The sequence below is a fragment of the Eubalaena glacialis genome, chromosome 1 (genome assembly GCF_028564815.1).
Source record: "Eubalaena glacialis isolate mEubGla1 chromosome 1, mEubGla1.1.hap2.+ XY, whole genome shotgun sequence".
Classification (NCBI taxonomy): domain Eukaryota; kingdom Metazoa; phylum Chordata; class Mammalia; order Artiodactyla; family Balaenidae; genus Eubalaena; species Eubalaena glacialis.
This window is the reverse complement of record NC_083716.1, coordinates 62,909,741-62,937,536: the sequence shown is the minus strand read 5'-3', so window position 1 is coordinate 62,937,536 and position 27,796 is coordinate 62,909,741. Positions and strand designations below refer to the sequence as shown.

Genomic DNA, 27,796 nt, shown 5'->3' with positions numbered 1-27,796 from the left:
AAAAAAACAGGACACAGAGTTTGATCTCTGTTTTGTGATACAGATGTATTTATTGGCCTATCTACAAATATACGTTGCATATATATTGGCAATAATACCAAAAATGTTTCTAAGTTGCTTCTGGTCCTCCCCTCAGTAAATCAGGCCCCTCCTCGCAGCCCCACCCTCTCGGAGGTCTAACATATGAAGGTGAATAAGGGAAGTGTGCTGACCACAAGCCTGAATCCTGGGACCTTGTTTTGTGAAAAATGACATCAAGGGGGAGAATAATCAGAGTAGTGCCAGTAGGTGGTGTTTATAAAGTTTTTATTTTCCGCTTTCTTAAAAATAACATTTGATTTCCTTTATGCATGTGTGGAGTGTACTTGTTTCCTTAGGCTGAGTTAATAGGCAGATAAAGACAACACGAGGCGGGGTCTCCAAGTGGAGGCGGGGGGCAGGGGTGAATGTGAGGGGAGGCGGGGCACAGGGGAGAGGAAGAGGGTGGGGTGACCCACGGGACGCTTGAGTGCCCATCAATGCACAGACACAGTCTAACACTTTGTTTTTCGATTTTTTTTTAAGACATCTAAAATTACTGAGAGATACGATTTCAGCACTTAAATATACAGACGGAAATCCAAGCACTTGAACACAATTCTTAACTCTAAGCTCAGTTATTGCACATAACACAGTTTAAGTAGGCTTCAGGCTATAAAGCAATTTGCTCTGCTTGGGACTTCCTCGGATGTCTCCAGTCTCCTTTGGCACCCCCGCTGTCTCCTCCCTTTGACCCCTGCCAGCCCACAGCCTCACGATGATGCCGGGGGTCGGTTGATTAGCCATTCATTCTCCCCAAGGGCTGCGGGGGAGGCTTTGGTGAAATGGGTTCCCATGTTGATCCCAATGGACCCCCACCCACTCAGGTGAAGCTGAAAGCAGATGGAGCTCATGAGAGGTGAGTGGGTGGCCTGCCCAATAAAACCAGGCAGGCTGGCGTGAGGACAGAAGTTTGACCACTGGCCACATGTGGTCACAGCCCCAGGGGGACAACGGGGGGCAGTCACACCCCCTCACACTCTCATCAGCTTCACCTCCCTCCTCCTCCTTCCTGAGCTCCCACACCTCCTTCCCCATCGCCCCGAACCCTCTCTGAGTGGTCTCTCAAGGCACATTTGTTCGCTCCAACTCCAACCTGCCCCATCTTAGACATGCCCGTCTCTCCCAGCGCCAGTGGGTAAGGAGGCCTGGGGTGGCCAAGGGCAGCTCCAGGGCCAGGCAAGAAACTTCTCTGAAAATTTGGTTGAGCTCTTTCCAACACAGCCTGAATCCTGCTGCCTGCCTAAGCCAGGGGAGTGGGGACAGGACAGAGAGAGGACAACGAGAAGAGGGACAAGGGAGGGGCCAGGTGGCAGACAGCTTGGTCAAGGGCACACATCCAAGGAGCTAAGGAAGGACCACCCTGCAACCTTGCTCACAAGGAAACCTGCACCTTGTCTGACAAGAAGTGACTTGGAGGCCTTCAGCCCACTAGGCACAAGCTGCTTGGGCTAACTTTGCAGGGGGCGGGTGTCTTGGTCCCAGAGAGTGGGGTGAAAAGCAGTGTAGGGGTTTCAGAGACAGGGCAATGCTGGACCTCTGAGTCCCACCAGGGTCTAGTTCAGCGCCTTTTGCTTTCTCTCTACAACATATTTACAAGGTCATAAAAACGTGCACAACCAGAAGACCCAGAGAGGGCATGCACCCCCAGGAGGGGAGGGCAACAGTAAGAGGAGAGGGGCACCCCTCCCTCTCTGCCCCCTCCCCACCCCAGAACGCCCCAGCATCCTCAACAGCCACGCCCAGGAGACGGTTCCAGAAGTCTGAGCCAGGGCAGAGGGGAGAGACAGACAGACTCCAATCCTAGCGAGAGCAGGAAGTTTCAAGTAGCTCTGAGAGGAGCTGTGCTCAGACGGCAGAGGGCTGACGTGAACCGGAGTTTCCCTGAACTGAGCCGGGGACCAGAGGAAGGACTGGGCAGACAGGAAGGGGAGAGGGCGAGACAGGAGAGGGGGACCTGGAACAGCGCGACACCTTAACACTCAGAACTGTGCTGTGGAATGAGAAGCGGTTCACGGCGCTAATTGGAGTTTCGTTATTTTCCCCTAGGGAGGGCTTGTAAGATGTGGATTCCGGGGTGGAAGGAAAGAATCTGGGGAGCCAGGCTGGGAGGCTTGCCCAGGGAACCTTATCACGTGGACCCCACACCCTGCCACCACCCAGCACACAGGGCGCTCTTCCTCATATGCCAGGCCCCCAGGGGTGGTCCCTAGGCGCGCGCGCACACACACACACACACACACACAGCGCTCACCACACACCAAAGGGCATCAGAGACCCAAATCCAGGCAAGAAATTCTTCACCAAAGGTGTTAAAAAATTTGCTTCAACAGGGAGAGAACGGGATAGAGTAAGGAAAAAAAAAAAACATGGGGCACTTTCTCATCCATGCTGGCTCCCACACGGTAAGGAGATTTGGGGGAACAGTGAGGCATGGCCTCAGATTCTGGTTGCCCTGGACCTGTCCCCTCTGACTTTTCACAACCCTGAACACCTCAGAGCTTGAAAGGCCCTCCACTAGAGCAGCCCTAGGGGACCCTCAGAGGGGATGGAGGGCAAGCCCGGGGGCTGAGAGGAGTGGGGCTGGAAATGGCCCAGGGGTGCCTCTCTCTTGAGAAGGAGAGATGGGGAAACATCCTGGTCTCTGAGGGCAGAAGTTTGCAGCTTTCCACTGCTCCTCATTCACAGGGTCTCAGGGACAATGCTTTCTGTTGGTCTGGATGGGAGGGGAGCATTTATTAAGGGGTCAGGGAGGACGTGGGTGCATACACACACCCCTGGGCAAGACCCAGGCTCTTCACCTGCGGCCTGATCCTCAGGTTCCGGGAGTGGGGGACCCCAGCAATGGAGACAGGGGAAGGTGTGATCCTCCCTCAGGGCTAGGGGGAGCTCACCTGCATAACCACCACCCACTACCCCTACAGAACAGCCCAGACCAGGCCCCCACCTGAGAGCCACAGAAAGGGGCCTGAGCTGTTCCAGGGCCTGGCATTCAGGGGTGTCCCGTCTCCACTCCTAAGAGCTCTACCTGGATCTGCAAAGGCATACTCTCCCGGTCAAGCTGGCCCCTTCTCTTCCTCACATGGTCCACCCCTCCCCTCCCCAGCAGCTTGCCAAGGCCTTTTCCTCCCTCACCTCTCAGCTTCTGCCCCCAGCTCTTTCTCTGCCACCTCTGGTCACACTGGCTTGGGTTAGGAGGAGAGTCCAGCAAAGGGAAAGCGCTCACTGAGGCGGGTGTCCCAGCCCCTCTCATCTGAGTCTGGTGGGTGCGTCACAGCCAAACTGGCCAGCAGACAGCTCCCTGCCCTCCCTCCCCTCTGCCCCCAGGGATGGTCCCTAGGCCTCATCCCACAGGCCAGGGCTTGACTCCAGAAGGGAAAGAGAGAAAGGCAGGGGCAGGAGGAGGGAGGACTGATTGAGGTGAGGGTAGCAAATCAGGACAAGGAATCCCAGGGTGTCAGGGTGGGCCTGGATGGGGCTGGGGGACTGGCAAGGGGGCATCTCATTTAATCAGTTTTGACCTTGCAGTGTGTATGTGTGTATTTTAAAACTAAAATGGGAAGAAAACAACTACAAGGAGGCCGAAGGGGCCTTTGGGTGACTCACTCTGCCAGTAGCAGTGTGGACCAAGGACACGTTTTTCAGTGCATGCCACACACACACACACACACACACACACACACACATTCACACATCCCGGCCATACATGCCACACACGTGCCATGCACACTCACACTTCTGGTCCTCCCCGTTGGAGCCAGGGTAGCTTCAGACTGTATTTTCCGGATCCGTTCGCAATCTGCCTGCTTCTGTCCAGGTCTCTGCTGGCCTGTCTCCCCGGCCGTCAGCACCCTGGCCTGCCCCAGCTCCCCGCGGGCCATCTACCAGATGTAGCCTCCGTCATCCGCCTCGCCCGCCTCGCCCTCCTCCTCCGCCTCCTCGCCTGCTTCCTCTGTCTCCTTCTCCTCCTCGTCCTCCCAGCCGACACCGCTCCCAAAGTCCCCTGAGAAGCCCACGATGTCGTCTGTGAGAGGAACAAGCCAAGGGGCACGTTAGCATCCTGCTAGCAGGAAACCTTGCCACACCGAGCTGGGCCTCCGGCTGCTGTCCGGCCCTTACCGCAGTCAGGGCTCCCGTGCGTGCGGGTGCCAGTCAGCTCCAGGCCCAGCTGGTCCACACACCAGCAGTCACCGCTGCTCTGGTCACACTGCATCTTCCGGTAGTAGCCATCCTCGTCACAGCTCGGGATGAAGACTCCTGAATGCGGCACACCCCACAGGGTCAGAGCAGGGGCCTCGGGGTGAGGGCTCTTCCCAGAGGTGGCCCTGGGACCTTGGGCTCACAGGGGCCCAGACCCCACCAGATCCCAGTCAGCCCAGGTACTGACCACCCAACAAGCTCAGACGTCCAGGGTTGGACGCCAGCATTTATTCCAGCTTGACTGGCCAGGAACAAGAAAACCTGCCTTTCTAAACCACCTGCTCAGCCCCTGCAATGGCTCCCATCTGCCTCCACAATTCCCAAGTCCTGCAGGATGGCCAGTCTGACCTCGTTGTGCCAGACGTCCTCGATCCTACAGCTGCCCCTCTGCCTGGCTGTCTCCTGCTGGCAATGCCAGCTTCTCCTCCCAGCCCTCTGATTCTGACCTGCCCTCAGGCTGCTCCTCTGTTCACTTAACAGACACCGGCTGACATCCCCACTCTGGGGCCCTGGTGATAGACTCTGCCCACTTAGTAGGGGTGAGATACATAGAAATGTTAACACCAGGCACCCCAGGACATGTGCCCTAAGGCCCAGCGCACATGTTCGGGGAATGCAGACCAGAGAGGATTGCTTCCAGGAGGAAGATCCTGGCTTCCTGGCAGAAGTGGCACTAGTGCCTGCCCCCAAAGGCCACTGGGTTCTCAGTCAATACGGCTTTGCAGGGAGGTTCCAGTGTTTGGTTTCATATGAGTTGGTCTCACTGCCCAGTTAAAGGCCAAGCTGCACCAGGAGCTATAAGGCCCCATGGGATCTGCCCCTTGGACCTCTGTCCCCTCAACCACCACGCTCAGCCACACGGGTCCTTTCTGTGTCCCAAGAACGTTTTCCTGCCCTCAGCTCTGCTCCTGGCTACCTCGTTCTCATCCCTCAGGTCTCCTCTTGAACACCAGCTCCCCAGAGAGGCCTTCGCTGACCCCAGGCTGACTTCTGTCCACTGAGCTCTCCCTCAGCACCATACATACAGGAGCCACAACCGGTCGCTCTGTCTTTCTGGTGTGTCACCTTGTGGGTTGTGTTTCCCCAAGTAGCCTGTGTGCTTTATGAGGCCAGGGACCACTACTGTCTTGCCCATCAGTTCTGACCTAGGCTGGGTTTGCTGTTGTCTCTCCAGGGCTGGCACTCAAATGTTTGCTGAGAACACGAGCATCTGCTATGGCGGGGCCTCCCTCGAGCTTTGCACACACCCTGGCTGAAGTAAATTGAACAGAGGGTTCTAGGAACCTTCTGTATCCCTACCTCCAGCCCCAGCAGGAATGGACACAAAATTAGTGCTTAAAACACACTTACTGAGGGGCTGGTTGGGAGACCTTTCCCCACCACGAGGATAAAGACAGGAGGGAGTTTCCCTCTCCTGTCTTCCTAAGCCAGGGCCTCCTCTGAACTCAGCGTCTTCCTTGATACCCAGGGGCTAGAGCCTCTGGGCCTCAGAGGGACCCCAGGGCACCTGACTCCTCCTCTGAGCCCAGCCCAGCCCCCTCACCTGGCTTCTTCTTGGCAGCCTCCTGGATCTGGATACGCTCCAACTCTGCCAGGCAGGGGGGCTCTGCAGGGAGAGAATCAGCCTCTGTTGGGGGCTGTCCCACAGTGCTGATGGGACTCACTGAGCCCCCTCAAGGCTTAGAAACCCAGTCAGAGGGCTCTGCAAGATGAAAATACCCAGGCTCTGACACAGGGCGGCCCCACAGTGGGATGCACTGATCCTTCTAAGGTCTCCAAAACTGGCACAGGGGCTCTGCCAGATAAGAACACCCAGGCTCCAACTGGGAGAGGCTGTTCCATGGCTGTGGGATGCGCTGAGGCCCCCCAAGAAGCCCAGGGCTCTCTGAGGGTATTGGCGACTCATGGGATGAGTAAACAGGATTCAGAAGAGGAGGTGAATGCACAGATTCCCCAGGGTGAGAGGGCCCGGGGGCAACATAAGACTGGAGGGAACATTAGATGGAAGCCTGAAAATAACTGGCAGCCAAATCTAACTTGTCTGTGACCTTGAGAAGTCCCCTAGCCCTTCCCAGCGGGGGCGTGGCTGGCTGTAAAATGAGATCAGCTCCCAGCCTCCTGCCCAAGAAGGCTACTGCACAGAATGGACAGCACGAGCTCCAAAGGCCTGGGAAGTAAAAGTGCTGGAGCTGTGCAGAGAGCGCAGGAAGGCTGGGCAGTTACGGGCAGTAAAACTGGTCAAAATACCCCACACTGGCAGAGGGATTTGTGATTTACATGGTGCTCTGCACCCAGATTTTCTCACTTCATCTTCACAACAGTCTCTGAGGTATTGTTATCTCCCCATTCGGACGAAGAAACTGAATTTGGAAAGATTCAGTTGCCTGCCCAGTGTCCCAAACCAGCTTATGGCGGAACCCTAGAGGAAGCCCCAGCCTCGGGCCACAGCTGCTGTATACTCCCATCACACGACCACAGTGGGGACCAGGCCAAACACCAGAGGCAGAGCACGGGCTACCCCACCTCTGGCTGGTCAGCTGACCCCTCGGAACCTCAGTTTAACCATCGATGATGGTTATCACTTGGCCTAGATGATCTCTAAGCACATGTCCTGCTCTGGCTCAGGATATATAAAGCTGACAAATGACGTTATATCTCTAAGGCTAATGATCACACGCATAATCACATATTTGGGGCAAGTACTGTGAGATGGGCCTAAAGGTGGAATCACTGAGAAGTCAACTTAGCTTCAGCTTCCGGAACCCTCAGCCCCTTCCAAGCCCTCCAAGGGGCCCTAGAAATTTTACATTTGTAGTTTTTAATACTCTTCCTTAAAGCAGGCCTCCGAAAGTGCATAAGCCTCATGACCCACAAAATCCACCTTGGAGGCTGCCAAGGAAGGGAGTTCAAGTGCTGGCTTCCCTGGGCTCCAAGAGATGAGGTGCTGAGAGAGTGCAGGAAGTGGGGGAGCAGGAAAAGTTCTGGGCATGGGGAGGTAGCCAAGAGGGAGCCACCCCAACTCCCAAAGACAGCCTGGAGCAAGGGGCAGAGCCCGCACAGCAGGGCCGGGGGCCCGGGGCCCGGGGCCCGGGGAGGGGCCACACTCACTCTCCCTCCAGAAGCAGAAGCACCACTCGGCGGTAGAAACACGGCCATCCTTGTAGGTGTCGCAGGAGTTGAAGAAGGGGCGGATGCAGACCTCGTACTTGTCCAGGTTGACGGCAGCCAGCTCTGTCTGGTCCAGGAAGAGGTCGGCACTGGTGTCCAGCTTGGAGAACATCCAGCCGATGGAGTCCTTGCAGCTGGCCCCCAGGCTCTTGTCTAGCCCTGGGGAGAAGGCCACGGTTCAGACCTGCTCAAGGTAAATCGCTCCATCCATCTGTCCATCCATGCCTCCACCTCTCTGTCAGCCCCAGCCCTCTGTTCAGGGTCAGGACAGCTCAGGATCCAACCATGGCGTTGAGAAATTCAAGAATGGCTGAAGGCCCATCCCTCTGCCTCTGCATAGGACTGCACCCAAACCAGTCAAGACCCTGTTTTGAAAGCCCTTCAGGGAAAATAATTCCTTACCTTCCCTTGGCTACCCATTTCAGGGTTTAGCTTCCTTCCACCCATTTTAAGAAGTTCTTCCTGTTAGCTATCCCAAATCCCTCCTGTCTGATCAAGCCTCCCTCCCCTTGTTCTGAGGTTTAGGTTCTTTTAGGGGCTCAGGGTCTGGCAGGAGGGAGCAAAAGTGGGTGCTCCCCAGTGCAGCCAGGTGGCCCAGTGTGCCCCCGTCTCCCCATCTCCCATCCTCCTCCCCTGCAGAGCAACCAGCTCCTGTACCACTGGCCGGGCGGGCCCCACTGCCGGCTGAGCCGTTCTGCTTGGAGTTCTCATGAAGGAGCTGGAACCAGTCCCGCAGCCGATCCCCCAAGTCAGCCAGGTCCTGGCCCGTGCAGGTCTCTGCAGTCGGCAGAACAGGGAGAAGGGGGTGGAGGGTGAAGGTGGGGTGAAGCAGCAAGCATGGTCTCAGCTGGGGGTGCTGCCCTACAGGCCTGGCGGCTGGGCAGTGGGATGCCAGAGGGAAGGGGAGTTAGAGATCAGAGGCTCTCTCCTCCTCTCCCACCTTCCTCCTCCGCCTCACTCCCTAGCACTAAAAACACACAGTGCAGTCTCCCTGTGATGAGGCCGGAGCCCTCCTGCTCCGTGTAAAGCAGATCTCCAGACCCACAGGTCCCTCAGGCCTGTCCCTGTCTTTGCTACTTCTCCCTGCCCACTGCAAACCTCTCTTGCCATCCCAGAGCCCTGAAGGAGGCGTCCCGGGGCCCTGGCAGTGAGCCGCCCCCACCCCTAGCCTGGCTGTGGCCCAGCACTCATTACCTGGTTTGCCATCCGCGGAGGAGGTGGCGGCCTGCTCTGTGGGGCAGGGGCAGGGGCCGTCGCATCTCACCGTCAGCTGCTTGCTGCTCAGGCATGCCTGCTGCTCCAGCTTACACTGCACGAAAAGAAAGGTCGGGCTGGGTGACGGGGGCACTGCTAGGGGCACCCTCCAGCCAACCACGGCAGCCACATCTGCCTTCCCCCTTGGAGATGGGAGGGACAGACCCACGAACAGCCTGGAGCGGCCCTCCTAATCCCCCTGGAGGCCACAGGTGTACAGTGGTCAGGGGCAGCAGGCCCAGGAAGGGGGGGAATCAAAGGCTCCCAGGAGCCCCACTCCGCACCAGCCTGCCTCTCTGCACATTTGTCCTTCCCAGGAAACCCCCATCCCCTCACCCCCACTCACCCACCCCTCCTTGCCCTCTTGGCCTCTCCTCTTCCTCCCCACAGTCCCTTGGCCCCTAGGTAACCGGCTGTGGGCCCCTCCCTCACGGCCTTCCCACAGTCACCTCCATGGGCTCTCTTGATAACAAACAGCTACTGGCTATTGAACATCTGCTAATTCCCTGGCCTTTACAGTTTCGAGAGGGGTTCATCCATTCCTCGCCCTTCAAGTGTTTTCCCCTGGTCGTGTCTGGTTTCTCCCCATGGGATGACCGCTCATGAGAAGCGGGTCCTCGTAGCATTTTACAACGTGATCTCACCTGGCCCCCGACAGCTCTGTGAGGGAGGAATTGTGTTTCTCGTGCTCAGCAGAGAACACGGAAGCTCAGAGAAGCCCAGTGACTCAGCCAAGGCCACGGGGCTGGGCTGGAAGCCAGACCTCCCGATGACCTCCACCTCCCCACAGGGCAGCGCTGGGACCCTCAGACCACAGCCTCCTGCCCAAACCCCGCTTTGCCCTCAGGTGGTGTGACTCAGCACTCTCCTTCTCTCTCTACCAGCTCCGCCTACGTCCTCTGTACCCCTCCTCCATGCAGCTTCTGCCCCTTTGCTTATTCTCTCTCTCTGCCTTATTCTCCCCGGGTGACCTCATCCCCTCCCCAACTTCAATCATCACCCACAACGGGTGACTCTTAAATCCGCATCTCACCCCAAAAGGGTTCCTAAGCCCCAGAACCCAACTCCAGCTAACAGTCCCTGCCCTCCAAACACCAACCAACTCCTCACAGCTAGCAGAAGCACTCACAATTAGCACCCGCATTTCTACGGTACTTTAAAGTTTATAAAATGCTTTCACAAATCCTGTCTCATTTAACCCTCACAAAAATCCCATCAAGCTGGAATTCATTCACCCAACCACTGTTCCCTCCCACGTTGTCATCTCACAGAGGTTACTTCCTCCTGCCCCAGAATGCCTGGTGCTTGCTGGTGAACCATCCTGTCCACGTGGATACCACCCATGGGAAGATTTCAACCCCCCGCACCTGGACGACAGAGCTCCTTCCTTCCATTGCCCTCCATACTTTCATGAGGCCCTTCCCTCACTTACTCTGACTTGCAGTTACCGGCCTCCTCCAGGCCCCAGCCCCCACCTGCACCTGCCCAGGTCAGGGGCAGGGTCTGGCTCAGACTCCCGGGCTTGGTGCCCCTGCTGTGGTCGGCCACACTGAATGTGCCGACAAGTGCATCCGGCCCCACAGCAGCACTGGGAGCCCCACAGAAGGCCCAGCTGAGCTGTCCTCTCTGCTCCCTGTGGACTCCAGTGCACCCCACCCCCACCCCACCTGGGGCCAGGGCTCCTCACCACTGAGCTGTAAGTGTGGCCATCAGAGCCGCAGACGGAGGCGAGGTGGGCCATGTGACAGGGCTTACACATGGTGTCTTTGTTTCCATGGAGTTTCAGGGCAGGCTGCTTGATCCTACAGGAGGAGCGGAATGGGAGGGCACAGGGATGGAAGCAAAAATGAGAGACGGACAGGGCAAGGGAGGGTTCAGGAGACTGTTTCCAAAAAGAAGTTGCTCTTGGTGATCTACAGTAGATGCAGCTGCCTCCCTGCCCCTGCCCACCCTCCCATCACCCCCAGCCAGACCCTCTTCTAGCTCATAAAGGTGGAACCAACAGGGCAGGGTACAGACCCCCAGCTTTCCCTTTCCAGCAGGGCCCTCAGGTTGCAACTCCAGGTCCAAGTGTAAGATGTAAAAGGGACTCACACTTGCTTAAGGGGTAAGACCAAATCAAAGGTTGCAAACTGATGGCCCATGGGTCACATCTGGCCTGTAGGATCATTTTGTTTGACCACCAAGGGTTTTTGTTTTTAATTGGGTTATTCATGAACATTTGCAAAATGGAAGAGTTCACATAAAAAAACCTGGATTTCTGGCCTAGTTAAAATGGAAGATATGGGAGTCCTGGTCGTGCATTTCCACAAGGCCTGGGCTCACCAGAGTGGTCTGTCACCAAGCTCTCTTCATGCATTTACATTACCTGCCAGGCCCCTACAGGCAACTAAGATTGCAACTCCAAGTCTCTGGTCTCTGATTCTATGATTAAGGAGAAAGGGGAGGGAAATGGAACCTTCTCCAGGGGGTCTTGGAGTCAGGCAGGGTCTTGTCCTTGGGCTGGAGCTAAGGCCTCAAATGCCCCTCACTCCTTCCCTCCTCTGCAAGCCTCAGAAGCTACAACCTTAAATATTTCATGAAATTGTTCCATGTCAGAGCTGGAAGGAACCTCAAACTATCTGGGCCAACCCATTTGTCTTACGGATATGGACACCGAGGCCCAGAGAGGAAATGTGCTTTTCCCTGGGTCCCACAGTTTGGTGTCTGATCTCATACAGTGTGGTGGTTTTGAAATATGTCCAGAGATTCTTTGGCACTCCTCCCTTCAAAACATGGAACCTAATTCCCCTCCCCTAGAGTGTGGCAGTACTTAAGACTCGCTCCTAACAAATAGAGGTGGCAGAAGTAACAATGTGTGACTTCTAAGACTAGGTCATAAATGTGGCTTCCTCCTTGCTCTCTCTCCCTTGAATGACTTGCCTTACAGGAAGCCAGCTGCCATGCTGTGAGGACACTCAAGCATCCCTATGGAGAGGTCCCCTTGACTAGGGCCAACAGTCAAGTGAGTGAGCTTGGAAGTGGATCCTCCAGCCTGAGTGCTGCCTTCAGATGATGCAGCCTCAGCCAGCATCTTGACTGTAACCTCCTGACAGTCCCTAAGCCAGAACCATCCAATAGAACCACATCTGATTCCTGACCCTCAGAAACTGTGTGAGATAACACACATTTGTTGTTTTAAGCCACTAAGCTTTGGAGTAGTTTGTTCCGAAGCAAAAGATAACTCCTATGTATTAGTTAACCCCTTGCTCTTTAAGCAGACCCCCTCCAGGCCTCCCACCTCCCCAAGGCCCTCACCTGTGCTCCAGCTTCTTGCGGCTGATGCACATTGCCCGCTGGTAGCCCTGGGCAATGCACACTTTGTGACGGCTGCACTTCACCTTCTGGCAGGGGTCCTTGGTGGTATCCAGGGCTGCAGGTACACAGAGTTAGGACACAGGTCACCTGGGACTCAGTGTTAGAGAGCCCAGGAGCCCCCAGCCCCAATTCTGAGCTGGGAAGCCCCTCTCTCTATCAGCCCTTGATAACCAGAGCTCCTCGGCTTGGAAGTTCCATCCCCATTTGGTCTGGCTCCCCAAGGAGCGTCTCAAGTCCTCACGGGTGTCAGTCACCTTCCCCAACATGGGAGGGGCATGTTACCTTCATCTCCTTGCTGATTGTCCTCCCAGCTCTTGATGTAGTCATCCTAGGGAAGGACAGAGGGGGTGAGGGAGAAGGGAAGGGCTAAGATTTACATCCTAGAGCCGAAGTTCAACTCCAGGGCCAACAGAGGAGAAGGCTGGGCCACTGCTTCCGCATGCCAACTGCCACCATCCTCGTGGTTTCCCAGATGACCCCTGTCCACCCAGGCCCTGACAGCTGCCTCCCCCAGACCTCTATCCCCCTAAACCCATGTCCAGAATCTCTTCTGGCCTCTCCCCTAAGTTCCTTATTCCACACCCCCCATCCCACACTGGATGACGCAGGGGAGGAGAAATTGGGGTAAGTGTGCAAGGGAGAAGAGAAGAGAGTGGGGTGTGTAGCTGCAGATACATATGCAGTGGAGCCCCAGGCAGTACTCACCTCCACCTCCTGGGGATCGGGAAGCAGTAGCAGGCCACGGGAACCGGAGCAGGAGGAGAGAGGGAGAGATGAGGATTTTAGGGTGAGGCCTACCCTCACACCATGTGGTCAGGGTTCCCCAGGCCTCATCACGTGACTGTGGATGCTGGGCAATGGTCTTTGATTGCTACCGTCCTCTGACCTCTATGGCCTCCAACTGGAGGATAGTACTCCTATGTCTTTACAAAAGAGAGCTTAAGGCCTGGGCCCACTCAGGGCTGGCCTTAGGAGCAGTAGAGGTGAGGCCCATGGCTTTAAGGGTGAGCCCCATCCCTCTACTTCAGGCCCTGAAGCTGGTCCCAAAGGAACGAGCCCTGACCCCACCATCAGGACAGATGTCTGAGGGGCCCATACTGCCTGGGAAGTGATTCTCATGCCTATGCCCTGGCTGTTCCAGAAACACCCTCTCTCCTTCTACCAGGGTCCCTCCCTCCCTGGGCAGTCCCCTCCCCTGACACCTGTTTTTCAGTCAAGGTCTGACTTGCGTGCAGAACTCAGATGGTGCACTGAGAGAAAGGGGGACCATGGCCCCTCCCAACAGCTTCCTCAGTTACCATCGTCCAGCTGCAAATCCTCAGACTCAGAAGATCCTGAAAAGGCCCTCTGAGGTCATCTGTCCCAGCCCCTTCTATGTGCAGGAGAGGCCGGGAAGTCCAGAGACAAGAAATGACCTGACCCGGGTCCCACCGTCTCAGAACCCAGGTCACCCGACGCCCAGCACAGACCTCTCTTCTGGATACCACACACTGTCGGGCACCCGGGGCACACGGGAGCTCTCTCCTCACCCTCCTCCGGCCACAAGTCCCTCCCCTGGGCCTGTGGACCCCACAGTGGCCAGAGGCAGAGCAGCTCCCACCCAGCCTAGCTCACTGGCATAAAATCCCAGCTCCTTCTGGTTTCCCCACTTTTCCCTGTGGGGCGGAGGCAGCAGCTGAAAACCAGTAAACAGCTCCCAAGGTGCTCCCGGTAGCAGCTCTGCCAGGCAGGCAGGAGAGGGCTTCTCAGGACTGGAGGCTGGCAGTGCCAAGGAGCCAGCTGCCGGCCTCCTCTGCATGGGGCTCTGGGTGCTGGAGGACAGGGGGCAGGAGAAGCCACGTGCAGCTGCCTCCTTGTCCTGAGTCCCACCCAAGGATCAAAACTATGCAAGGATGAGGGCAGAGGCCACACTGTGGGGTAGGGGTGGGAAGGGACCAGACTCCTGTCAGGCCTGGGGAAGAGGGCATGGGGGTCCTGCACCAGAGGGCACCCACAGGGCCTTGAAAGCCCAAGGGCTCTGAGGCCTCTGATGTGTCCCCTGGAAGTTGACAAGCATCAGGAACAGGCAGGGGCAAGAGCCCTTATCAACACAGCCTCCTGGGCAAAGGCCAGAGAGGAGCCATGCCGATCAAGCGGTTGGCATCAGACCCAGGTAGAGCATGCTGGGGTCAGGTGCAAACCTGAGTGTGTGCTTCTGCACATGCACACGTGTGTGCATTCATTTGGGTCTTCACACGTGCACACTCATGGGCATGTGTCCCAAAGCACCTGTGTGTGCAGGCATGCATGTCCTCGTCTGTGAGCATCTGCACCCATGCACACACCTGAAGCAACAGTGTGTGCTGGGTGTTTGTAGGAAAGGACACTTCAAGACAGTTCACCCAATGCCAGTTGATTTTTATCTAGAAACTAAGTAACAACCCACATATGTGTCCAAGCAGCCAAGTGTCCTGCAGTCCTTGGACCCAGGAGCAGCAGGAGGAAAGCACAGGAGGGGCTTCTGGAGAACCTGGCCTGGGCGGCCCCGTGGACACTGAACAGACCAGCCCAGGCTCCTGGCTCAGGCACCCACCCAATTCCACAGGACGTGGCTGGAACCCTCTTGAGCCCCTGGGCAAGCTTCTAAGAAGACCGCCAGGCAGCTGACAGGGAACTGCGGCATAATTTCCCTTTATGCCAGGGCCAAAGGAAGCTAGCCCAGACCCAGCCCTTCTTCTCCAGGAACTCATCAGGGTGGAGGGGTCCCTCCCCTGGTGTCCACTCACCACAGATGGGAAATGAGGCTGAGCATGGCCAAGTGGTTGAGGCCAGGGTTACAAGTTGGGGCAAAAGTAGGGACTGGCCTTCATGGAGTTGGGGTCTTCCCATCTGCTCCATCATCCTCTGGAAGGGGAGTGGGCATGAGGTTGTGTGCACACCAACAAGGTCTGTGTGCCCCAGAACCGACCCACACCTGAACTGGAGCAGGGAGGGGTGTTAGCCGAGGGCCTCGATGCCTGCTCATTCCCTCCCTCACTCTGGACCTAACCTGATGCCTTAACCTCCAACCAGGCTGTGAGCAGAAGCCTTTGGGACTCAGAACAAAGAAGGTTCTCAAAGGTCAATACCAAGAATTTCTGATTAGAAATCCAGTGGGGAGTGGGCTGGGGGAAGAGAGAGTTCTAAGAAAGGGCTATTTCACCATCCAGCTGCTTTGTGAGAGCCCTGCTGGGGAGCCATCTCCACCTACCCCAACCCAAGTGAGGCTAAGACTCCCCCTGATTCAGGATACAGGGATTGAGCCCCTTTTGTATACAAGGGTTGCCCTGGGTTCTAGCTAAGCTCCTTGTCTCCGCTGTGGTGGATGAGGTTGGGGGAGGCCTAAGTGGTTCTGGATCCCAGGACCCTCACTTCCAGGAGAATGGGAGCAGCCAGCCAAAGAGGGGGATGAGGAGGAGAGAGGGCCCTGGAGTCACACAGAAGCCCACGCTCCCTTACCAGCGTACCTTGGGCAAGCACCTTGGCCTGTAGGAGCTCAGCACCTATCGCCTGGACCAGTCAGAGATTAAAGGAGATGGTATCTGAAGGGTACCTGGTGTCCACAAAATACTCAACAAATAAAAGCTGTTATAGCAGAAGAGACCAGAGACTTCAGGTGGAAAAAATGGTGGAGGGACAGGAAATGGGCAGGGAGAGGCCACATGAGGGGCCCCTGCAAATGGAGAAGAGAGCGGCCACCACTGGGATAGCAAGAGACCAGTGGGGTGTGAGGAGAGTTGCCCCCAAGGGGTCTCAGTGAGAGGAGCAAGTCCTGTCCACTCCACCTCCTGCTCTCTCTCCAGCCTGCCTTCCCGTCACCATGCCCACTGGTCCCACCCTAGCAACCCCGGCCTCACTTACTGCAGCATCTCCTCTGGGCTCTCCCTGACCCCGCCCACCTTCCACACCCCTGCAGCCACAGGAATCTGTCTAGAAGATAATTCTGATCATGTTTCTCCTGCCTTAAAACCCTTCGCTAAATATACAGCTTGCTCTCATTTTGAAAAAAAATGTTTAAAGATGATTAGGTAAAAAGGATTCATATCAAAATGTTAACAGTGGTTTCCTCCGGGGGAGAGGAATAGAGAATTTGGGCATCTTTCTGCCTTTTTCCAAGTTTCTAAAATTTCTACAATGAACATGTATTACTTTTGTAATGAAGGGGGAAAAAACCACAATAAATATTATATTTAAAAACCCTCCCAGGGTTCCCTGTCACCTACAGAAGAAAGTCCATCTTCTCTGAGTCTCTTCCTGTCCCCATGTCCTTCCAGTGGATGTTTCACTCTGGCCAGGCCTCGGCACAGCCTTCTTCCCCCTCTGGAAGGTACGTTTGCATCCAGCCCCTGAACTTCTATTTATCTTTCAAAACCTGGCTTTCACACTTCATCTTCCCTAACCTCGCCCCGTATCTAGTTTTCCTTCAGGTGGACTGCACCTAGTAGAAGTTTATTATTGCTCTGGTTACACCAAGCAATGCCACTGCTTCTGCCCTATTTAGGTGGCCAGTTCCTTGAGGGCAGAGACCATATAAAGTTCACCTTTCTATGCCCAGCACCTAGCAATAGTAAAAATACCCTAATAATAGCTAACGTCTTCTGAGCAATCACTGTGTGACAGGCATTGCGCTACGCACTTTGCACTCATTGGCTCATTTTACTCTTCATGAGAATTTAAGAGAAAATCACTATTATCATCCTATTTCTCAGGTGATAAAATTGAGGTTTGGAGAGGTTAAGTGACTTATACAGGATCACACATCAAGAGCACAGCAGAAGAGTATTGGTACCCCCGGAACTGGGATTCCAGAATCTGTGCCCCTATAACCAGGACTCTGTATTGCTCCATAAATTTTCACAGATAAAGAAAGTCCCAGGCCAGGACTGGACCCAGGAGGCCCAATCCCAGCCCATGGGTGGTTTCTCCCACCACACCAGCTCTGCTCCAACCCCTAGGCAGGGAGTCTTGTAGCAGAGTAGAGAGACTGGCAGTGGTGGGGGAAGACACCTGGGGGCCCCCCTTCTCCAGGCATTTCCAGAACCCTCTTCACACGCCCCTGGTTTGGCTGGTTTGGAGCTAACCCATCTCCTGCTTTGATCTCAGCAGCTCAGCCCGGTTGCCATGGAGACAGGGCCCACTGTGCCAAGCTGGGGGAGAAACGGCAGTGAGTGCGCAAGCCTAGTCGGGCTTAGGGGGCACATGCTGGGTGTTTCCAAGCGCTGTTTACTTCCTGTCATTTTAATTAGCACCCAAATCACCCGCTCACTTCACAGCTTGAATTAACCCAATCTCCCCCAGCCTCTCCATCTGGTGGGGAGGATGGGACACAGCAGTGAATCAAGCAAAAGAAGAGCAGCGCTCCAGGGCTAAAAACCACCTGGGCAAATCTCCACGTGCCTCTTTGCAGCACAGTGTGATGGAGAGACAGACACCCCCCACCCTCGCCCTGGCGTGGAATCAGGGCACTGGGTACTGGCCTGGCCTGGCCTCTGACTGCCAACAAGACTGTGGCCTAGAGAGCCTTGCCCTCGCTGGAGCCCCTTCCCTCGCCTATAAAGTAAGGGTGACTCCCTTGCCTTCCTCCCTGAGCTGCGGAGGGACCCAGTGCGATAACGGCTGTGAGAGCACTTTGTAAACTGTGAAGCTCTATACTTGCAAAACTCACGAAACAGGAGCACTGAAGCTGGGTTCTTCGGCACATATGGTGGGAGTCTGGGGGACAAGGTGGACGAGAGGCACTTCTGGGTCTCACAGTCACAAGGAGCCTCAAACGCAGACTTCTGACGTCTCCAATTGAGGCGCTACAGCCAGACGCACACCGACAGGACCGAAAGATGTGCATCATGAGACTTTAAAGAAACCACAACTTCTGTAACCCTATTATGGCATTTCTTCATTTTTTAATAGATCGAGAACCTCTAAAAATGGAAGTGGGCCAGGCCTCTCTCAACCTCTGAAAGGCCCCATAGCCGGCATTATTTTGGCCTCATTCCTCAGGCGAGGGAACCTCTGATGGAACCCAGTCCACTGAGAAGGCCCAGGAGTGGGGAAGTTGTAGTTGGGGGCCCCTCCTACCTCTCCCTGCAAAGAGCTGGGGAGCACAGAGGGAGGGACCCAGAAAGGAACAAGCAGGGGTGAAGTGGGGCCCGCCTGGCTCCTTCTCAGCTGAGGCCTGACACCCCTGCCACAGGCCCAGGCGGAAGGCATCTTGAGGAGGTGGCACCCTCCACATGGAGGAGGCTAGGAGGGGGGCAGTCATTAAATATTTGCCCCTCTCTCAGAGGGAGCGGCAGAGGCTGTTGGGCCTGGACAAACAGACGGAGTCAGGCATCTGGCAGACTCCCCGCCTCCCACCTCCTCTCTGCTTGGAGGAATTTCCTTGGAGGACAAAAATGTGCTTATCACTGCCCGCATGCCAGGAGCTCCACCTGGCCTCAGGTATGCCCGCGCTGACCCCCCATCCCCACATTCCGCGGGGCCTGAGCTCTCCACTGCTCTAGGGGCATCTCGGCCCCAGTCCTTGGGTTTCTGGTTCAGGCAGTGGCCCCAGGGGTCCATAGAGGGCAGAGAACAAGAGAGAGGTATAGGGGAGTGTGGGCCTGGAGTTCTGTTCTGAGCTGCCTCAGGACCTCTGTTTCCTTTCTGGAACATGAGTGGGGGGCAGGATTTAAATCCCAGGGATCTCTGAGGAGGGCCAGACACTGGAGCTGAGAGAACACAGACATGGGGTTGTGAAAGAGCACATGGGCTTGGGTGTGCTCAGTTCCTTTATCTGTAAAACGTGGAGGCTCAGCGCTCAGTGCTTAATGCTGCTGAGGCTCCGCAGTTCTGCTCCCCCACTCTCCTAAACTGAGAACTTTGAGAAGAGGGGAAAAGGAGCCTGAACAAGTTCAGACTCTTCCACGTCCTCCAACCTGTGCAAGGGAGCAAGGGATCAGGGAAGGAGCCAGCAGCCTGCATCCAAGCAGGAGTAAGACACTGGCCCGGCCTGGCTTGTCCTTCCTGCTGTGTGCAGCCTTGACCTCTTCTCAGATGTCAGGGAAGAGAGCCACAGGGGCAGGATGCCCTGCCTCAGGGAACCTGGTCTCCACCTGAGGAAGCCCTGTGCTCACTCACCCACAGGTCTGATGGGCGGGTCACCTGCTCGGTGGGCCCACTGAGGTGGGGGGAAATTTTGAGCCCCCTCCTTCCCAGGAGAAAGGGGAAGGCTGGCTGCAGCCAGGTCCAGGCCCACAGACACAGGGGAGAACAGGGAGGCCTGCGGGATAATGTTCCTTCACGGCAGCATTTACTCCCTTATCCTACAAATGAATCATTGGAGTCAGGGTGCTGGGGTTCTAGTTGTGACTATCCCAACCCTTCAGGGTCCAGAAAGAGGAAGAGATCACCCCCAATAGTCAGCATGGCTCAGCCCAGAGCCCCAGCTCTCCCTTTGCCCTCTACCACCTGAATCCACAGTGCTGCTCCCTGGGGAAAAGAGGGAGGGGCTGAGGACAGGTTAGTTGAGACCCTTCCTGGCTCTCCTATTCCACGGTGCATATACTCATACTGAGCACCTACTGTGTGCACAAAAACCCCATGCAATGCTCTGAGGACGGGGTGGTAGGGTCACAAAGCAGTCTATCCCCAGACCCTACCCTCAGGGACCTGCCTTGGGAGGAATGTGATAAACACCAGCAGGAGGACTCTTGAGATACAAGCCCACAGCGTAAGTGATGATGCAAAGCAGCACCAACATGTGCCAAATGTGTTTATGACCAATAAATGCTGCAGCAACCCCAAGGAAGGGGCTATACGTACAACTGAACACTGGCTGAGCCCTCAGGGGGTCAGAGGCTGTGACATTTCAAGAATCACATCACCCTACAGCTTGCAGCTGGGCCTGGGTCTGCCCGCCAAGGTTAGACACATTTTCCCTGTCTATAGCCCTAAGAAGACCCACATTACACTTACAAGGGAACCTACACAGTGGCAGTATGGCCATCCTCAGCCTGGTGTTTGCCCCAGGATGCCATTAGGCCTCATTTCTCAGGTTTCTTGGTCTCCGGTTAATACATACTCAACCCTGACCTGGTCACAGATACCTCCTCAGGAGCAAAAAGAAAATCCTTTTCCTAAACCCAAAGTCCTGCTGCTCAGCTTGTGGCAAGGCAGTGGTGGGGGGTGAGGGGGGGTGGGGGATGTGTGCAGGTGGACGGCTGTGGACGGTCTCTAGCGCCATCTTCCGGAGTCACAGAATGACAAGGGCTGCCCATTAAACCAAGGGAAAAATCAAGGGCCAGAAACTGGAAGTGGTTCCCCCAGGGAGGAAGACAAGCTGAGTACCCTCCCAGGGCCCTTGGGGCTCAGGGTAGGATAGAGCTCTTCCACTCCTCCAGACAGCCCTCTGACCTTCTGGAGAATGGAGGGGGTGGTGTTGGCTGGCCATCCTCTGCAGACTGCCTGGAAGTTGAGAGGAGACTGAGATGGCCTCTCTAGGCAAAGAGTGCTCTTCTCTCCCTCTCTTCCCAAGGCCTGGAGCCCCGCTGGGTGTTCAAGAGTCTCTCACTGCACTACACTGCTCTGGGCGACGCCAACCCCTCCAGTGTGGGACAGGATTTGAAACCAAAGTGGAGGTGGAGGAGGAGGAGGCCAGGGCAGGACCCAGCCTCCCATCCCCAAATCCCAATGACGGAATCCATCCTGACCCAGTTTGGGGTTCTTCTCACACACCCACACTTATCCACGAACACCTGTGCAGCTCATTCCCACACTTGCACTGGTTCCGTAGTATGGGATGGGGAGAGGGGAGGGGTGGTAACAAGGGAGCCCCTTTGTGGCTGAAACTTGCTACTGGCCTACTTGGTGTTCATAAAAACATGAGAATCCTAAGTAGCCAGTAGGCGATGTTTCCCTGGGCCAGACCCCAGGTTCATGGTGAACACAGGCCTAGAGGAGGTGCTCAGATCTGCAGTGAATGAGTGAATTAGTAAACATACATCGGTGTCATTCTCATGAGGCATGGTGTGGGCTAGTCCCAGAAACACTGATGCATCTGGTGGTTTTTCTATGGGGTTGGAGTTTCTTTCTATATTGCCTGAAATGGATGCCCCCCCAGCCCTCTGACAAGATGTCTTCATGTTTACGTGTCCGTTTCAGTCTCCTAGACTGAAACTGAAGTTCAGAGAGGTTATGTGACGTACCTGGCATAATGTTGCCAGGCAGTGGCAGAGTCAGAACCTGAACCCAGGCCTCATGCCTCTCCTGGGTAGAGAGCTGCTCTGGAGGGTCGCTAGGCCAGGCTGGTGGCAGGCTGCCAAAGACACTGAGAGCCTTGGCCCCCCGCTTCCTAGGAGGTGCTGCTCCTGCACAGGCATCCTTGAGCCCATAGGGCACAAGCCAGGGTAGACCCTTCTTTTCCATCTGCACTAAGGGTTAGGCTTAGAGTTCTCTAAAAAGCAAAGTTGAGTTAGAGGACCTGGGTTCAAATCCCAGCTCTGCTGCTTACTAGCTATTTGACCGTGGATAAGTTACTCAGCTTCTCTGTGCCTCTGTGTCCTATGTAGGGTGGACTATAAGGCAATGGTAACTATCTCACAGGTTGTTGGAGGGCACAAGAGGCCACAGGGATGAAGCGCTGACTGCAGGGACTGGCAGATGTAAGCACTCCCTGCAACCAGTGATTCAACACGTGCTAACTGCGTGCCTCCCGGGTGCCCAGCACTGTGCTGGACACTCATAAATATCATTAAAATGTAATGGAAGTGGAGTACAAAGCAGAGAAGAGCCAAGAAGAAAAAGAACGGTCAGTGTTGTCCAGCCAGCTCTTGGAAGCTGCCAGGAAGAATGCTGTGTAATGGGCCTGTCTCCTCTCAAGTGTCCATCTCTATCTACCAGGCTCTGGATGCTCTGTTCCAAAGACTGCGGTAAAATCCACCCACTTCTGCAGGGAGTGAATTCGGAGATAGTAGCACTAGGGAGTAGGGCTCCGAAAAGCCCAGGCCTGCACAGAGCAGGGCACAGCTAGATCCCCATCTCCTCTGACTTGAAATTCCCTCCTCCCGGCAGCAGGGCAGAGATCTATCCTGACACATGTGAGAGCCCCACGCCCACTGGAGGGGAGGATTACTCTGCCAGTAAATCCTTCACAACACCCGACCCCCCTAATAATCCTAGCGCTCAGAGGAAGAATGCTAAGCTGAACTCCCTACTAACCAGCTCAGACCAATTCCACACTGGAGCAACGGCCCACGCTTTCCTTCTCTTCTTCGTTCTCCTGACCACTTCGACATGATTCCCTCAATCTCCCCCCTCAATTCAGTCCAACCATTAAATGGAGACATTTCCCTCACCCACACTATCGATTCCTTGATCCTATTCCCCAAGAATATTCCACTCCCCCTGCTTGCTTGCCTCCCTTCCACTGAGGCAGAGTGGGGGCCCTGCACCATTTTGTGACTGATTATCAACAAGGTTCTGGCTCCATCTGGCAATGCCTCAGAGGTTCAAAAGAAACTCCTACCTCTCTTTTGAGAAGCGAAGGAGCATATTTTCAAGAAAGCTTGCCTGATGAAATGTACATAAAGCCGACGTTACTGTGTCCAACTAGAGGGCCTTCAGTCCTTAGGGTGGGAAGTGGGGCCTCTGCTAACAGGGGAGGAATGAGAACTGTCTGCAGTCCTGGCAGAGCCCCTGTGCACAGTCTGTGCACTGCACAACTCCAGGGGGCACCATTCACACTATGGCACCCCTAGAGTTATGCAATGCAGTGGCTCTGAGCTAGCAGCCTCCTGCATTTCTGCAGAAGCTGCCAAAGGATCCCTATAGCCAGGTCCTCCTGCCCAGCCTTCCTTGTCTTCCTTCTCTCCCTGACCCCGTTCTCCTATAGCCAGGGCTACCTTAAATGGGGTTTTAGAGGAAATCTACCCTATAAATGCCTGAGGCCACGCAAACCAACACATGCTTTGAAGTTTTCCATGAATCCTATGGGGGCAGGTCCTGCAGAATTTCATTCTGATGGCTTTCTTCTGATGAGCATGGGAGGAAAGGGGAAGTGATTGGCATCAGTACAGGGAGACAGGTGGGCAGCCCTGTGCCAGGGGGTCATGCAGTCAGTCATCTATCCTCACCCACAGAGTTGGCTATTGGAAGTCAGTGGAGGAAGGGAGGTGGGTAGGAACCTTTTATTTTTAAACCTGTACTGTTCTGATTAAGCATTTCTTTTCCCTCTGACCTTCACTAGGCCCATTTTGGAAGATCAAACTGCCAACGAGTCAGAAGGAGGCCTGGACAAGTGACACATGGATTCAGGATGGGCCAGCCTGCTGCCACCCTCTCGCTGCTGTGGCCGGGCTGCTTCCCAGGCAGCGGCAGGAGACTGCAGTTAATCTGTGCTGGGCCTGCAGGGGACGTGGAAAAGGTCTTGCTGGAGCTCCAGGCTCCTGTCACTGGACCAGCCGTGGGGTGGGGCAAACCGCCCACTCGGGCCCAGGCCACTCAGCCCTGAGGACCAGGCAGCATGCGAGTCCTAATGAATTACAACCTACCCATTTGACTTTGGAGATAAACAGTCACTTGTTTCAGGGTAACAAAAAGATGCATATTTCTGCCAGTTTCCATCATTTGGCTGGATATCATATGAAGCATGTGTGTTTTAAACACATTGCTAAGGAACTTCTGGATGCACGCAATTTAAGATGAGAAAGGTCACGGTGTGGCCTGTGTTATACTAGGTGGGTCTGATGAGAATCTGGGGAATGAGGAGCAAGAATTGGGGTCGTAGGAGAGGTTTTCTGGGGACAGGGTGTTGGGAAGCACCAGATCGCGGGGTACCATCGTTCCTCTCCTCCGGAGCATCCGGGCCCATCCTGCACCTCACACCCCCGCCCCGACCCTTCTCTGGGTCCCAGCCACGCCCTCTGCCCTCCCCTCCTCACTCCTACTTCCCCTTCTGCGAACACGGCAGCCTTCTGTTTCCCCTCTGATCTACAGGTGCCCGTAAACAAAGTGCTGCAGCGACGCCCGCTCCTCCGCAGCCGCCTCCCCACCCCCTACCCCGCAAAGTCCGGCACAAGGTTAGGCCTGGGTTCCATCGGGCGTCCCCGAAGGGCTCCCATACCCAGCTACTGGGCTCTCCCCTCTGCTTTTCAGGTCCACTGGGCTAGGGAGTCTTCCCTCCAGGTTGGAGCTCCCCAACTTCTGGGCCGCGCTCCCCCATGAAAGGTTGGTCCTGGAAAACCAGCCTCCATAAGTGCTCGCGTCCCTCAGCATGGGGACCCCAGACCTGGCTCTGGGGGCCACCCAGAGGTGGCCTCCGGTATTTTCACTGCCTTCACCAGCCCCCCCATCACGGACACGCCTTTCACCACCTCGCCTTCGGAGGATTGCTAAGAGCGCCCCCCGACCCCAACTCAAAGCGCCAACCAAGGGCCCTGTCCCCTTCTGTCTCTCCCTTCCCCAAAGCCCAAGATGCGAATAGAAGGCAAGCGCAAAACGATGCTACCGTCCCCGCCGGCCCCACCCAGACCAGCCCCTTCTGCAGTGGCCCGTATGTGGAACCTGCAGCATCCACCCAGCTGGGGGACACCTGGGGATGGCTCACCAAAAAAAAGAGAGGAGTAGGTCGGAGGCCCAGGCAAAGCCAGGGTCCCCGCCCCTCCCTCCCTACTCCCCTCCGCCCCCTTCCCCCCGCCCCACTGCAACCCGCACCCCTCTCCGCACCCAGCCTGAAGGGGAGACCTCGTCGCTTACGCACGCCCCCAGAGCAACTCCTCGCGCTGGGCGGGTGTGGGACTAGGGGTCCCAAGCCCGCCAGCTCCCGGACTGGGGAGTACAAGAGGAGGGGTCTCAGGAGCCCGGTGCGTGCTCGTTGTTTACTCTTGGTGCAATTAACCGGCTGGGCTGCGGGAGCCTGTGGCTGCGACGTGCAGCCGCCACTCCCGGCCCCAGGGTCTCTGCTCCAAAGCTCCCTCCCCAAACCCCCATCCCCAGCCCTCGGCCCTCTCGGCCCCGCAGACTCACGTCTCGGAAGCGGTTCCAGTGCTTGATCTTGCCGCTGTACTGCGAGATGGACGACAGCCATTGCTCGTCCTCCATGAAATTGCCGGGGGTCTCGCCCTCCTGGAGCCTTCTGGCGTCGCCTTCGGCCAGGGCAGCTACTGTGACGAGCAGCAGCGGCAGCGCCAGCCGCCCGCAGCCCGGAGCGCGCATCGTGGTCTGAATTCGACCTGGGGTGAGGGGGGGGGGGTCTTGACTTCTGCAGTATTTTAATGTCCTTCTTCCCACCCCGCAATTGCGGGAGCAAACGCCGTCGTCTTCCTCAGTCCTCCTCCTGCGGTCTGACTCCGGTGACAGACGGATAGTGGGTCGCAGCTGAAATGTGACCTGGTTAGGAGATGCACTTGTCTGAAAAAAAGCCCAGCGCCGGACGTGGAGAGGAAGAGAGAATCAGAGAGGCTGCGCCAGCAGGGGCCGTGTCTGTAACTGTAGCATCAGCATCACGTTTGACATCATCATACCTGGTTTAAAAAAAAAAAAGGAGGGGGTAGATTTCAAAGGGAAGCACTAGATCAGAGCGCCAAACGCCAGCCAGCCGCCGCCGCCGCAGAGCCCAGCCCAGCCCAGCCCAGCCCAGCACTTAGGGAGTTGCAAACCAAGGAATCCAGATCTGGAGATGTCCCTGCTGTCTCTCCAAGGCTGGAGAGCAAGAAGGGTGCCGGGTCTCCTCAGGGAAGATGGGAGTGAGGAAAAGACGAAACTCTCTGGTTACAAAGCCAGGCTCAGGTGTCTAAAAGGGAATTTGGCCACAGACACTCTTTCTCTCCCCTTGCCTCCCACCCAGAGGGGCCTGCGCCACAGCCCTGACAGCTGGCTTCCTGCGAGTTATGGCTCTACAGTAATGGGTGGCTTCGTTAAGACAAAAGCCATGTAACAACTGGCTGCCTGAGAACTATTGCTGCCCAGCCCCACATGCTCTTTTCAAGGCAAGGCCTGAGCACTGAATAGCTGGTAAAACAGAGGCAGATGTCCTCCTCCCTAAGCAACTGTTTAAGGGCTGTCACCCTTTTTGTTAGCTCTTCTTAGGGCAACCCTAAAAGGCAAATGTCTGGCCATTTCATCTGCCTTGAGGTAAATTTGAAAAAGGCACATTTGCTATGGTTTTGACTTCAGTTGATTTTAATAAGCCATTGGGGAAAGGGGTGTGGGGAGGCTGGGTTTGAGGTGTTTAAGTTTTTGTTAAAATTGTGATCCTTATCATTGCCTTTAGAAATGTGTTGACATACACATTTCTGGGCACAGTCCCAGGATCAGAGCAGAAATGGGGTGAGGTTTACATCACAAATAAATTGAAGAGGAAACAGATAATCTGACAGGACAAAACATATTAAACTTTTGGGACCCAAGCCCTAGATTGTGTTTTTATTTAAAAAACAAAAACAAACAAAAAACTTGGCTGCTGTGATGTTAAAAAAAAAAAAAAATCAAAGGCAATGAATAACATGATCTTAATCAGTAGGAAAGAAACACAGGTTGAAAGGTTCATAGTCACCCTGAGTCTGGCTTGCCTGGGAATTCTGAATGCATCAATGGCTTGGGTTGGGGTCCCTTGGGAAAACAGAAAACAACAGCTCCCTTTCCATGTTTTCTTTTTCTTTGCAGTCAGATTTAGAGGCAGTGCTGCAATGAGGCCCTGGCCATTGATGTCTTCATCTCACAGTAAATAAAGCTGGCTTGCCTTGCCCAGTTGCACACAGCCACAGTGTATAATGGAAGAGCAATCTATTGTCATATAGACTGGGGATGGAATCCCTCTTACTAGCTGGGTTCTTGGGCAAAATACCTAATCTATCTTCTATCTATAAATTAATGATGATACCACCCATCTCAGAAGATTGCTGTGAAACCCATGCAAAATTACATACTAAGTGCCTGGGCATAGTGAACATTTTTGAAATGTTAGGTCTTCTTCCCTCAGGTTGGGAAGAGGTGGCTATGATGTCCCATAGTTCTGAATACGTACTAACATTTGCCAACTTTTTCCATTTCAATCCTCGTCTTTTAGCAAACCTAATTACATGTCTCCAAGACATTGAGGAGGTAGATCCTAGATGTCATAGCTCTCCCATTCTAATACTATCTTATGAAGTCCCTGGTCTTCTGAAATTACTACAGTTGCCCAATAAAGAGTTTGGAAAGGCACTAACAAGATGCCCATCTATAAGACAATAGCTCTTTCCAGACCCCTGAAGGTCAAAATGCTTCCCACACTCCTCCAATGGGACCCGCCTTCTGTAGCACCTTCAAGCTGGGTCAATATTAGCCCTGGGCTTAAAGCAAATCAATAACAGTCCAGGACTGTTAGTTAATCCAATAGTAAAGCTATTTAGGAGGGAAAATCCAAATTTCCAGATGAGGGAGAAAAGAGCTGTAGAAAATGGACAATAACTACTGTTTATAAAGAAGAAAAGGTTTTCGTAAATTTTGAGGGACTTACTGGCAGGTCAGCCTTTTCAAATGAAAGGGGCCCCAAAGCTCCTGGGTGTATCTGATAAATGGTACATATGTTTCATGCTTTTCTTCTGTTTGTATTTAATATTTAGCAATACAAAATGGAGGAAGGAACCTCAGTTTCCAAATAAGAAACTTAAATTTAACCACATCTTAAAACCATTTAATCTCATTTCTAGATGACCTCACAGACATAAAAAGACAAACACACAAAGATGTTCAATCCAGAATTATT

The 27,796-nt window shown here is 54.9% G+C and overlaps 1 protein-coding gene across 1 annotated transcript; it reads right to left on the bottom strand.

The window, feature by feature from the left end:
- Positions 1-289: 289 nt before the first annotated feature.
- SPOCK2 (SPARC (osteonectin), cwcv and kazal like domains proteoglycan 2) lies at positions 290-25,647 on the bottom strand. Its single transcript, XM_061181124.1, has 11 exons — positions 25,075-25,647; positions 12,763-12,771; positions 12,340-12,385; positions 11,998-12,112; positions 10,388-10,502; positions 8,641-8,755; positions 8,104-8,223; positions 7,387-7,605; positions 5,822-5,884; positions 4,198-4,335; positions 290-4,102 (listed from the first exon to the last, which is right to left on the bottom strand). The coding sequence occupies exons 1-11, from the start codon at positions 25,261-25,263 to the stop codon at positions 3,960-3,962; spliced, it is 1,272 nt and encodes a 423-aa protein (XP_061037107.1). The 5' UTR covers positions 25,264-25,647; the 3' UTR covers positions 290-3,959.
- Positions 25,648-27,796: the final 2,149 nt, after the last annotated feature.

Bases quoted from the DNA above. Each gene is read 5' to 3' on its own strand.
- SPOCK2 (XM_061181124.1), bottom strand. From the start codon at position 25,263: ATGCGCGCTCCGGGCTGCGGGCGGCTGGCGCTGCCGCTGCTGCTCGTC. The intron at 10,503-11,997 runs GTGAGGGCCTTG...CTCCTCCTGTAG, and splicing joins CGCAAGAAGCTGGAGCACAG to GATCAAGCAGCCTGCCCTGA. The intron at 7,606-8,103 runs GTACAGGAGCTG...CCTTCTCCCCAG, and splicing joins TGGGGCCCGCCCGGCCAGTG to GGCTAGACAAGAGCCTGGGG.